General features: G+C 42.9%; 1 protein-coding gene across 1 annotated transcript in view; it reads left to right on the top strand.

Moving 5' to 3' along the window:
* The window catches only part of LOC137271841 (uncharacterized), a 36015-nt gene extending 23027 nt beyond the window's left edge, over positions 1-12988 (top strand). The window contains exons 15-19 of the mRNA XM_067804237.1: positions 7999-8046; positions 9120-9242; positions 9729-9771; positions 10050-10102; positions 10337-12988. Coding sequence (XP_067660338.1) covers positions 7999-8046; positions 9120-9242; positions 9729-9771; positions 10050-10102; positions 10337-10452 — 383 coding nt within the window. The 3' untranslated portion in view covers positions 10453-12988. The remainder of the gene's footprint in view (positions 1-7998; positions 8047-9119; positions 9243-9728; positions 9772-10049; positions 10103-10336) is intronic.
* The last annotated feature ends 906 nt before the right edge of the window (positions 12989-13894 follow it).

Below are 13894 nucleotides of genomic sequence, written 5' to 3'. Positions count from 1 at the left end.
ACCGCTGGTAAGTTGAAATTATATCTGTACGTTATTATGGACGCGCAACTTAATATAGACAATGGGAGATTCGTACAAGCCATCTACTGATGGGGGGTACCCCCCCACACCCCCCAACAATAAACAAGACCCCCACACCCCCCTGGGGTTACCCACTGACCCACACTGCGCTATAGTGTGCGGGCAGACTGGCTGTGGGAAGACCGTTTTCGTGTTGGATATGTTAGAGGGTTATTACAAGGATGTGTTCGATAACATCGTTATCATGTGCCCTACTCTGAGCATGAATAAAACGTACGCGCGACCTTGGGTGATGACGGACCCGGACGTACACAAAATCGACCCTGGAACACGCCTGCAGGACTGGTTGAAAGCTCTTCACGAGAAATTTAAAGGGGAACCGACGCTGTTTATACTGGACGACTGCAGCGCTAATCGTGAGATAACAAAAAAGAGAGACATGCTATCGTACCTGGCCTTCTCCGGCCGGCATGCAAATCACAGCGTCTGGGTGCTAACGCAGAAGTTCAACTCGGTGTTGAAAGACCTCAGGGAGCAGACGCGATGGGTGGCCTTATTTCACTGCAAGGACAGGGATTCGTTCGAGGAGTGTTTGAGAGAGAACGATGTGATGAGTAAATTAGAACGGGAACGGGTGAAGAAACAGCTCGCTGAAACTAAACACGCTAAGCTCGTGCTAAAGACCGACCAACCAGTAGCATATAGAGTATACTAAAGCTAAGCAAAGCTAAGCTAAAGCTAAGCAAAGCTAAGCAAAGCTAAGCAAAGCTAAGCAAAGCTAAGCAAAAGCTATGATATTTGAAGTATTTGTCGTGTGCAACTTAACCTTCATTTCTCTGTGTTTTGCCTGTATCGGGTATTATATAGTTAAAACTAAATCTTACTTGTTATATTATAAGATGGAGTGTGAGGAATTACTCGAACAATTGTCGCCCGCAGGCCCCACTGATGACAAGCGAGAGAAACTGGTGGCGTTGGCTGTTGGCGGCAAAGCCAAACATTACTTTGGAGACTACACTCCGGATAAAATTCACAAAATGTCAGCCGAAGAAATCGATAAGCTGTACGCTAGATACGAGTCCCGGCTCGGAGCAGAAATGACAAAAACAATAGGATCGGCTATGACCCAGATATACACCGGTATTGTATCACACTTCCTTCCCATTCCACCAGAGCGCCGACTTTACCTGTGGGAGGACCTTGAGAAAGACCCTTTTATCGAACACGCCGTGAGCTCTATCAGCTGCGGGCTGTACCACAAATATGGTATGTTGTTGGCTCCAGTGACGGCGGCGATTATCACAGCAAAACATTGTCAATTTGAGAGAAAAAATAATAATAATAGTATAGATGTCCGAGGTGACGGAACCAGTGAGTCCCGAGGTGACGGTGGAGACCCCAGTGGTGGTACCCCCCACACCCCAAACAGTGAGTTCACAGGAACCAGTGACGGTGGAGACCACTTCAACAGTAACCAGGCAGAAGAATCCTAAGAGAGTAGCTGCCGGTAAAAAACGGTGGTGTAACCAACATAAAGTGACCAACCCAACCCGACTGTTGTTGGCTGTAGGTGTAACTGCTGCCTTGGCTATCTCGTGGTTATACGTGGGGGTACCCTCCCACAGTGAGCCACCACCCACCAACAACAGTGGGGGTGTGGGGGTATCCCCCATGGTAGACCCGCATATCATGTTATAATTTTAATATTTTATATCATATACATAATGTCTGAGGGGAAAACGTTCGTCAACGACGCATACCACGCCACAGTGGTCGCTAGTCTAGCCGTAGGGTACGCTCGGTTGACTAAAATGGTGCTTAAACAACCAACTATCAAGCTAGATTTCAACCTGCAGGATATGGGTATGCTCATAATGAACCTTGGTATGGCGATGGCCACAAAAGACATCCTAGTAAAACAAGGGATCATACCTGATAATATAATGAAATAAATATAGGGATGGCCACGATAGCTATGATGGTCGGTGGGGCGTTAGTGAATGCCCTGGCATTTTCCGGGAGTAATTTCCTCTTCTCGAAACTACGAGATGATCACGCGGCTGAAATACAGGAAGAAAGGAAGCGGCACGATCTCGCTACTGAGAACTTACAAAAGGCACAGGACGAGTACGTTAAAAAACGCCTCCAGAGGATCGATTTTATTAATGAACAGCTCAAGCGTGAAAACCATGCCATTAAAACATTCTACGATGTCGATGAAGCAATGAAAGAATACTATCTACTAACTGGTAAACAATTGGAACCGCTCAATAAACCCACACTCGCTCAGTACTACACACCATCCAAGGGACAAATGAATCGTGAACTGGGCTTCATAGTGTTGGGTATAGCAGCTACTGCGTTGGTTGCGAAGCAATTAAACTAAAATACCTTTATAAGTAAACATGAGACCCGCTCCATATCGATGCGAATACATACTTATGGGGAAGACCGAGGCCTGTGGTAGGAAATGCAGGAATCAGGGGTTCTGTTGTTTCCATATGGGAAGTCCTAACTACACATGTTCTGTGTGTGGTATCGGGGTTAAAGGACACTACTGTCTATGTAAAGCTCACGGAGCGAACGTAGTCAGACATCAACTCATCTACGAGAATAAAAAAGGCTACATAAAAGAACGTAGGCGACTGCTCAAGATAGCCACTTAAGAGTTACCTCCCCTTACTGTGAACCAATTAGAGATTATACACACCTACGTATAGCTATGTCTGCGGAAAGTGTGATCGCATCTCTAGTTAAAAACATATTCAAATATGAACTGGCTTTATGGGGAAGCTTCAGATTTAAGATAATATTGGACGTGGTATGGATTAAAGAGGGTTTTAAGTATACTCACCCCTTCGAATGGGAGCGGGATATCGCGACTCAATACCATATAGAACGTTTTTCAAGTCTAAGTGAATACTATAACCAAGGCGAGTGCTGGATTGAAACAGCCACACTATATATTTTACCAGGTACGTGGGACGATTTGACAGAATTACTAGAATTGGACCCGGCTGCCCGAGTTTGGCCTCTTCTGGATTGAAATATTTTTTAATAAGGTTACTGTGAACCAATTAGACATTAGTTCTCTTAGGTGTAAACACGATGTCTACTGTAAGCGAGCTCAAGAGGGTCGCAAAACAGAGAGGTGTTATCGGGTATTCTAGAATGCGGAAGTCAGCATTGTTGAGATTACTAGGTTTAGAAGCCCCTCCTACGGTAAAACAATTAAAAGCTCAAGCAAAACAGCTTGGATACACGGGTTATTCAAACCTGGGGAGAGCCGGGTTAACCGCATTGTTATCACATGCCCCCGTAGCACGTCCCACTGTAAAACAACTGAAAGCCGAGGCACACGATTTGGGTTTAGGCGGGTATTCCCGTATGAGAAAACCACAGCTTATAGAATTATTACGACAGAATAGAGCTATTGACCTACAGTTCGTGCGCACTGAGCGCGCTGTAGGCAACTATTTGAGAGGTTGGCGCATGCACGTTGATAGAAACATAGACATTATAGATATCAAGCCTCTGATAGCTGAAAAGGTCAACCAGGAACTAAATAACCTAGGAAGTATCAAGTTTCAGATCACAGTGAAAATGTCGCTCGATAAGCAGGTTGGGAGTACCACTGAGTATGTTCAGCCTTACTTCCGAGGTCAACAAGAGGTCGTCACACATGCAGAGACCATTGACGCATCAATCGATAATAGTTTTCAGCAGATACGAGAATACCTAGAACGCTACACACACTTGGGGTCCGGGTGGGCTGTAGATAAAATCGATAACGTCTATCTAGACATAGCTAACTACGTGCCGTTCAGAGGCGGGTCATACCTAGCCTTGCCTCCCTACTATAGGAACAAACATGCCATAGTAAACGTTAAGAATAGAGGAAACGATTGCCTGAGGTTAGCTATCAGGTCAGCCTTATTTCCAGCTGGCACTCATTCAGATAGGCTTTCTAGCTATCCCCAAGATGATGGGCTTAATTGGGATGGTATAGATGAACCCACCCCCATATCCCAGATCACTAAAGTAGAAAAACAGAATAATCTGGCTATAAATGTCTTTGGGCACGAAGGTAACACAACAATAGTACACAGGGTAAGCCCGGTGAAGGATCGCCAAGTTATCAATATATTCATGATCCAGCGAGGTGAAAAGTATCAGTACACATGGATAAAACACTTTAGCAAGCTGTTGTATGACCAATCAGCATACAAAGGAAAGACCCACTTCTGTGAACGATGTCTACACGGTTTCAGTCGAGCTGATTTATTAGAATCCCACCGGGATGATTGTCAAGGTGTGGGGCAGACGGCCATACGAGTCGAAATGCCTAAGGAAGGTGAAAATATCCTAAAATTCAGTAACCACAAGAACCAAATGTCTGTACCTTATATTATATACGCCGACTTCGAAGCCTTAGTGGTTGGGGAATCCCCCACACCCCCTAGTGGGGGTAGCTTCACCCACAAAACCCAGGAACATAAGGCCTGCGGTTTTGGATACATTGTCGCCCGTTGTGACGGGGAAACTAAAGCTCCGGTAGTGTATAGGGGCCCTGACGCGGCTGAAAGGTTTCTAAAGTGTTTGCAGGAGGAAGAAAAAATTATTAGGAATGCATTGTATAGAATCGCTCCCATGCGTATGACCCGAGCCGACAGGCTAGCTCACGCTAGTAGCACTAACTGTCACGTGTGCGACTCACCACTTAACGGTGATTCGGTGAGAGATCACTGTCACATAACTGGTAAGTATAGAGGCGCCGCTCACAACGCGTGCAACCTCAAGCTTAAAATCAACCCTAAGACAATAAACATCCCCGTTGTCTTTCACAACTTGAGAGGGTACGACTCACACTTGATCATGCAGGCCATCGCGAAAATCGATGGTAATATAACGTGCATCCCCAACAACATGGAGAGATACATCTCCTTCAGCTTAAACGGACTTAGGTTCATTGACTCGTTTCAGTTCCTCCTGTCGTCACTCGACAGTCTGGTCAAGGCCAACAATACCTTCCCTATCACCGATCGATACACAGACGCTGAGACTAGACCCCTGCTTATGAGGAAGGGTGTGTACCCCTATGAGTACATGGATAGTTGGGCCAAGTTCACCGAGACCAGACTACCCCCTATTGACTGCTTTTATAGCAAGCTGAATGAGGCGTCCGTCTCACGAGATGATTACTCGCACGCGACTAACGTATGGAATAAACTGGGTTGTAAGAACCTGGGTGATTATCACGACCTGTACTTGAGGACAGATGTACTGCTGTTAGCCGACGTGTTTGAAACGTTCAGGCGGACCTGTTTAAAGCAGTATAAACTCGACCCCGCATGGTATTACACCAGCCCAGGTCTGTCGTGGGACGCCTTGCTTAAAAAGACCGGAGTTAATTTGGAATTGCTCACAGATTACGACATGCACCTATTCATTGAGAAAGGCTTGCGAGGTGGGATTTCCATGGCATCCAAACGATACGCTAAAGCAAATAATCAATACGTGAAAGGTTATGATCCTAACAAACCAACCAATCACATTCTCTACCTCGACGCAAACAACCTGTACGGCTGGGCCATGAGCCAGTATCTACCTACAGGGGGATTCGAATGGGTACCCCACGTTGATGTTATAGAGGTTGCACCAGATTCGAACAAAGGGTATATCCTCGAAGTTGACTTAGAGTATCCCAAGGAATTACACACATCGCACAACAGCTACCCCCTGGCCCCCGAACGTATGAGGGTTAATACAGACTGGATGTCTGAGTACCAACATAACTTGTCAGGTGGTCGTGTGACAGACGTTGAAAAACTCGTGCCTAACTTAATGAATAAGACCAAGTACATCGTTCACTATCGCAACCTACAGCTGTACCTGTCGTTGGGTATGAGGCTGACCAAAATACACAGGGTGCTCATGTTCGACCAGAGCCCATGGATGGAGCCCTACATCAGAATGAACACAGACCTACGAAAAAAAGCAACCAGTGATTTTGAGAAAAATCTCTACAAGCTCATGAATAACTCGGTGTTTGGTAAGACTATGGAGAACCTGAGGAAACGCGTGACCGTGAAGCTGGTTCGGTCGAGTGAGGAAGACAAACTCAGGAGATTGATAGCCAGTCCGGCATTCAACCGTAATAAAATATTTACAGACGACCTGGTTGCCATACACATGAAGAAAAGCCACATAAAATTCAACCGGCCTGTTTACGTGGGGATGAGCATCCTCGATTTATCCAAACACCTGATGTACGACTTTTACTACAACGAGCTCAAGAAACAGTACGGCGACAGGTGTGAAGTGCTGTACACTGACACGGATTCCCTGCTGATGGAGATTCGAACCGAGGACGTGTACGAGGACATGAAAAAACACCTTGATTTATACGACACCAGCGACTACCCTAAGACCCATACCCTACACAGTACGGTAAATAAAAAGGTCCTAGGTAAGATGAAGGACGAGTGTGCTGGCACGCCCATAGCCGAGTACATAGGTTTGAGACCTAAGATGTACTCCATACTGAAAGCCGACAATAGTGAGATCCGGAAGGCTAAGGGGGTTAAGAAGTATGTGGTGAAACAACACATCAAACACGCCAGATTCAAGGAAGCCCTGTTCAAGACCCGTACCTTTAGACATAAAATGAACACACTTAGAAGTGATGGACATAAGATATACGGACTGACTATAAACAAGACGTCCCTGTCGCCTATGGACACGAAACGTTGGATAGCTATTGATGGGATAAACACATACGCGTATGGACATGAAAAAATTTGAGGCTATTTACTACAGCCCGCGTGGGTACTGGAAAGGAGCTAGCGCAGTAGATAAGCTAGCTAAAATAGCGCGAGTACCCCCGGAGGAAGCCAAAGCGTGGCTTGAAAAACAAGCCCTGTGGCAGATCTATTTGCCGGCACCACGCTACGTACCTAGAAGGAGGTTCGGTATTAACATACCTAATAGCGTTCACCAGGCAGACCTACTGTTCCTACCCCACGACAAGAGGTACAAGTATGCCTTAACCGTAGTGGACATAGCCAGTCGTTACAAGGAAGCCGAACCCTTGACCACGAAAGATTCGGCCCAGGTAGCCAGAGGATTCGAACGCATATACAAACGCAGCCCGCTGACGTGGCCAACAGAGCTGCAAGTTGACCCCGGACGGGAGTTCATGGGTGCCGTGTCACAACTGCTAGCCAAACACGATACAAAGGTCAGGCGTGGCACGGCCGGAGCCCATCGCAGCCAAGCCATAGTTGAGAGATTTAATAGGACTTTGGCTGAGCGCTTGTTCGGCCATCAGTATGCTAGGGAGATGGCCACCCCTGGAAAACGATCGACTGAATGGGTCACGAGGTTACCCAAGGTGGTGTCGGCAATCAACCATGAAGTCACCCGTCTCACCAGTAAGAAACCGGCAGACGCTATCAAACTAAAATCAATAGTTGCAGAGTCGGCCGCTCCATTGCGTGGGAAGGAGAAACAAATACCAGATAGGGCCCTAGTGAGGTATCTATACCAGCCGGGGGAACACGAGGGCGATAGTCGTAAGCGAGCCACCGATCCTATATGGTCAGTCAAAACTTACAACATAGATAAAGTGGATATAAAAGCCGACGAACCCAACTTGTACTACTTGAGGGATGGGCCGGGTAGGGGATTTGTAAGAGAAGAATTATTGATCGTACCGTACGGCACAGTATTACCTCCTACCAAGGCACAGTAATTACCGCCAACTTTTTTGTAGTAGGGGTAATAGTAGCAAGAGCTAATGGCCCAACCAAAGCCTTATTTAGTAAATAAGGCTTTGTAGAGACATTTCTTGAAAGTGGTCCAGAACCCCTATTACCTATACTACTTGTGGTATGCAGATACATGCATATTTTACATAATGTTTGTTATCAGTACACAAAACAGGACACGTCCTAACTGCTGCAACCTCCTTTCCAGGTCAAACACCGATAGCAACGCCATCACCGCCCGATACGTGCCCACGCGGTGAGTGTTACCAAAATGTAAAATAAAGCAACGGAGAGTTGCATATGTATCTAAGAAGGAATTTACTTCATGATCCTGACCACAAAACTAATAGCATGGATGCCACGGTTTTCGTCACATGTGATACTGGGACAGTCACCATATCACTTATGTCAGTCAAAGGAGACAACACACATGAGAACTGAAAATGGTATTTCCCTCATTTTTTCTTTTGTCGTGTCCACGCTGTTCCTGATCGTTGTATATTAAAGATATTATCTCTGTCAGCTGTCCTCGGTTAGTACGACCAGAAAACGTCTGTTTATTCCTGTACGATATAAAAAGGTCATTCCTGGTGTTATCCAGACTTTGCTGGAATATTGTTAAGAGCGACATAAAACTAAAGTCACTGACTTGGTTATTCCATGTAATGTCCATCAGAAGTGTGTGTGAAGTTTCATCCCGTTGTATCCCCATCTCTGTCTATATATGAAAGGACGGTACATGTCACAGAACTTCTGGGTGTAAAGTAAATTGAAAAGTTCAGTGTAAACAGTGCACATTTAACTGTACCCAGTCTCCCATCCCTCGGTCACTTTTAGTTTTAGTGTCGTCTATAAAGGGAATTTTAGACGTCACTCTTCTAAGGCGTTACTCTCAACAAGGTCACATTGAAGGGAAAGAGTTTATGCGACCAGTTCATGTCCAAATATCTAAAATTATCCTTTAGTTCTTTCACGCGAGAGTGTTTATGTACCGATATATTGACTATTGTAGTTTACTTAAAGCTCAGGAATTTAGTCCGTTGTGGGTTCAAAATTCATTTCATCATTCCTCCGACGGACTGATAATTATATTTCACGCTGCACTGAAACAAACTCAGTTGTTCTTCCTTTTTACCGTGTTAAAGAGATACAAAATAGAGCGCATCTCCTGAATTGTTATCATTTCCGAACTTATGACTTAATGTGATAAAAACTCAAATTCGTAATGCAACTTAGCTATTGTGCACACAGGCAAGGTAAACTGCATATTCAGTGTAACATAATTGGTTTATTACACATTTTAATAAATGCACAATGTTTAAATCACAGAACAGAACCAGGAATCCTCGATTGGTGTTGGAGTGACTGTAGGTGTCTGTGTAATGGTGGTCGTGGATGTCATCTGTCTGTGTGTGGCGTACCACTTCAGGGACGAAATAGCAGATTGTATAGGTATGCCGACAGTTTCTTGCAAGTCCGAGTGCGTCAAGAAATGAACCATGACTAAGTCCAAAGTCTGCAGGGATGGAATCATTCTTTCACGATAGGGGATTTACAAAGTTCTCATTTTGGCATGCTCTCCTGAAAATGGTAAATAAGCTGCACACTCGGTCCAATGAACAGTTGATAGCAGTTGAGGCAGCAGAATATGATGATGTTTAACCCCACACTGATCATTCGTTTCTGAACACAGTGGCATCATGATACAATACACGGGGGATGCATCTGCACTTGAAACTGCAGGCACAGGCAGCAGCCATTAGCGGTTACCTCCTGAGTGTGGACTGCATTGCGTCCAGCCACATAATGTTGAATCTTTTTTATAATCTGTGTATGACGGCTACCTTTGAAAACGGCAGTCAACATAGGCCATACTTATTCGTACTTTCGGGTTTTTTTTGTAGCTCTAGGTTTTCATAAAATCTTTCACTTTTACAGGAGTCAAGAAAACCAGAAATACAAATGCGAGAGTAATGTCCGAGTAGGTGTATCTTTAACAATTATTGCTTTGAGCCATTCATAACTACGAAACATGTCAATGAGTTATGAAATTTCCGAAATTAAAAGTTTCTATTAAAATACCTTTTTAAATTTTATGTTTTATGCATCTGATTTTAAATGTAAGCAATATGTAGACATGAGCTGGACACAATAATACAAATGATCAGGTGTAAGTGATAGAGGCGTTAGCAATGTCCAGGTAGGTGCATCTCTTTTGAAGCATCTATAAATATCTATATTCTCTCCCAACCATTACAGCATGCAGACTCCACCAGCTACAGTGATCGCTCCTGTCAGAATCCCAACACAAGGTCAGTGTTTGTCAGTGTATATGCTTACTTACTGTCTATTGAGGATACCTAAATGGTGACATAAGATAGCATTACTGTTGTTTAGGCTAGATTTTTTTAAGGCCGCTGTGGTAGGCTGAAATGTTAATAACAGTATCACTGACTGATTCACTCACTCAGTGTCCATAACAATTTATTTTTCTTCCAAATATGTGTCAGAGGGGCAATACACATTTTCTGTATGTATCTGTGTAGGTGTCGGTGATGAGAACGAAGTACCAGAGAACAGGAATGACTACGATGTCCTACAGAGAGAAGTTGCTGACGTTCCGAACACTTATGAGAAGACACGAGCATACCAGAATGTCTGAAAGAGGAGTCAGTCATGACGTACCACCAACATTCACCTTTATAATCATTGATTGAACATTTGAAATAAAATCAGACTATCAGAAAAAGAAAAGTTCAATTGCATCAACTGAGCATGAATTCCTACATTATGTTCTGTTTCTTGAGACAAGCGGTTGACGTTAATGCAGATAGCTATTAATGAGTGAGTGAGTGAGTTTAGTTTTTCGCCACTTTTGGCAATATTCCATCAATATGATGTCGGGAGACACCAGGAATGGGCTGGTTCGTGTGCGTGACGACTAACCGCCCTAACCACTAGGCCACACCACAGCATATTAATTAACGCCAGATGTTTAACGTGAAAACGTCAGAACATCAACTTCTTGATCTCTGGTTTGTTGTTGTGTGGTTGTCGTCGTTGTTGTTTAAAGCTGCACTTGGCAGTTCTAAATCTACATCACCGTGTTTTGTCAATAATTGAGTGTGGAATAGACAATTCAATGGTATACATCACTAACATCAATCTACGTAACTAGAAGGATAGGAGAATAAGGGAAAAAAATCTATATCTAAGTATAGAACGTTAAAATATGTAATCTTCACGTTGAGTCATGCTTTAACAAAATGTGTACAGATACACTTCCTTTTTGTTCATTGTACTTGTTTCCTTATTTACCAATAATCATGAATTGCTTATATGTTTAGTCATGTTACACGTCAGATGATACACAATAAGCACTCACTGCACTGTGATCTCTTCTTCAGATCAAGAATATATTTCTCTGATTCACGTACATGTATATAAATAACAATCATATTCTAAAACAAATTACACTTTAATCCGTTTCCTTAAGATTTCTACATTAGGAAGTGACAATGTTGAGGATATATTGCACATGTTTGTCGGGTGAAAATGAAAACCTGTGTCGTATAATCAACAATTGTTCCCATGACTTCTGGACTTCAATAAATGTCCCAACAATGATTTCTGGTATTCTGATGTTTCCTGTGTAAAGGAAGGCATGACGCAATCGTTAGCACATATGAGAAATGACGATCACTTTCGTAACAATCCATGCGTTTTCATGGGATATGTCTGGATATGACCGCCATATAAGCGGACTATTAATGTTATTAATATGGTTGATATATGGGGCACTCCAAAAACCACAGGAAACCACAGTCCATTACAGATAGTGTTCTATAACAGTAAATCCTGGTTTGTCCGGAACACATCATCTGAAAATAACCCAAACAACCGAAAGAAAAAAACCAACTAATTCTTCCAGACTATGTTATTCAAAAACGCAAACTTCAAACGAGAAACATTACCGAACGATATGTAGCAAGTTGATATACAAAATATTATATATCTAATGTACAATAATTGAATTTAATCTTTGGGGGCGTTTAGAATGTGATTCATTTGCGATTCTGAACTATGTTTTAATAGGTTTAAACAACTGGAGAAATGAAATGTAAGAAAATAGGTGGTTGTTATCCTGAACTGATGTGTTTGTTGTGTGACAGTCAGTTAACCCATCAGTTTCTGCCAGTCTTTGCTAAGAACACCTGGAACGTGAAATGTATGACAAGCATATCATAGAAAAAGTTAAATGCTTTGTACTTTTAGGAATTGATACTATCGTGAGTTTTATCTCATGTTACTTTTTGGGTTTTTGATTGTTGGTTTCAGACACATTATAAAGATTATCAGGATGGGTGCATGCTTTTACCTTGGTCAGACAATCTGTTTGGCATAGCATGGATTCCTTTGAAATCATCTTTCAAGGGGCATGGTTGATTTTGTCTTTCATATTGTCAGGTAGAGAATTCAAAGACCTTATATGTCAGAATATAGCTGGATATGAAGGCCACAGCACCACCCTGTGTATTTGTTTCAGTTTCCATTTTATCTTATCCTGGATGACAACCATGTGACGTGTGTGTACATTTCTTTCCTCCAGTCTTCCACGACAATGGATGTTGCCAATGTATCCAGTATTTTGTTTGTGTACGTGAGGCTGTTTAGCGTTGTATACTATATTTTGTTCTTAAATTGTAAGTAGCTAATGAATGCGTTGTTTTAACCTTTATCTTTTTATGTGTTAAGCGGTAACAATTGTTTTATTTTACCATGAACGCCAATCTACTGCCACCGCATGCATTGCTTTTCTTGTTTTGCTGTTAAGAAGAAACCCTGCATTTTGTTTTATTCATATTCTGTACGTGAAGCTACTGAGCTATCTATGAATTGTTTTAATCTTATCGTAAACGTGAAGCTACAATTCCGTATTTTGCATGTACTGATTTATGTCTATGTCAAGCTACTATCCAGTGTATGTACTGAAGTGCTTTGATCTTTATGTCAAGCTACTACGTGTAGCACTAAAGGTTAAACCGCGCTAACCTATGCATATATTTTAGCTATTTTCATGTCCTTTTATGTTCTCGCTTGAGTATTACTTGCCCTGGATGTAACAATCCTGTGTATGTTTTATTGTGTTCCTACCTTGTATGTCAAGCTTCCACTCTGTGCACGCGTTGTTTTTTCCATTAACCTTATGTTATGCAACAAAGCTGTTATTTATACTTTTGTCCTCATTTCAACGTACTCACTTGGATATGTATTGTTTTGTTTGCTCCACGTTGTTACATTTCTGCGTCTGTGGTCTCAGCGCTTCTAGAAAGCCTGGACTTAGTGGTACCCTAAATTGAAAAAGACGCCAGACACGTTAAAAGTCAACGATATGAAATCTTCCATCTGTACATTACTTGAATGAATTTACCTCTGCTCATAATATTTCAAGTCAGTATGTACTTAAGCTGTAATGGATAATTGTAAACTCTCACATGACAACTGGAGCTAACTAAAATGTGTAATGTGTAATTGTAGGCAGATATATGTGACACTAGAAAGGAGTGCTCAACTCTGCTCACGTGCATCTGATATCAATTTCGTCCAGTTCATGTATGTTTCAGGTGTTTGTCAGCTTGAAGAACGGAAGTGAGCTGGATGTCTGAGCTGTGGGTTCGCCCAGTTCAGGTATCTCTGAGCTCTGACGAGCTCATGCATCGCTCAAATGGAGCATCCCACAGTTCACGTGAGTGTGTTTGAAGTGTGAGTTCGAACGCCGCTGAGCAGACACGTGTGTATATCTGACCTGTAACACAGGTCAGTTCCTTTATACCTGAACTTGAACTCCGCTCATTTATGTCAAGGCTGCTGCCCCCAGCTCTTTTTCAGGTGGAACTCCCCAAGGTTCATGTATGAGAACTTGAACTCCGCTGAGGACACGCAATTCAGCTGACCTTAAAATCCGCATTGCTGAGGTGAATCTAAGTTAGACCACTCAGATCTATGTCTCAGCTGGAACTGATCTCAGTTCCTGCAGGTCTGAGCTCACAGATGTCTAATATGGTCCAGTAGATCAAGCAGAATTTGGAGATTAAGAGACTGTT

Source organism: Haliotis asinina, chromosome 1 (assembly GCF_037392515.1).
Source record: "Haliotis asinina isolate JCU_RB_2024 chromosome 1, JCU_Hal_asi_v2, whole genome shotgun sequence".
In the NCBI taxonomy this organism is placed as follows: Eukaryota; Metazoa; Mollusca; class Gastropoda; order Lepetellida; family Haliotidae; genus Haliotis; species Haliotis asinina.
This window is presented reverse-complemented; position numbering and strand designations above follow the sequence as displayed.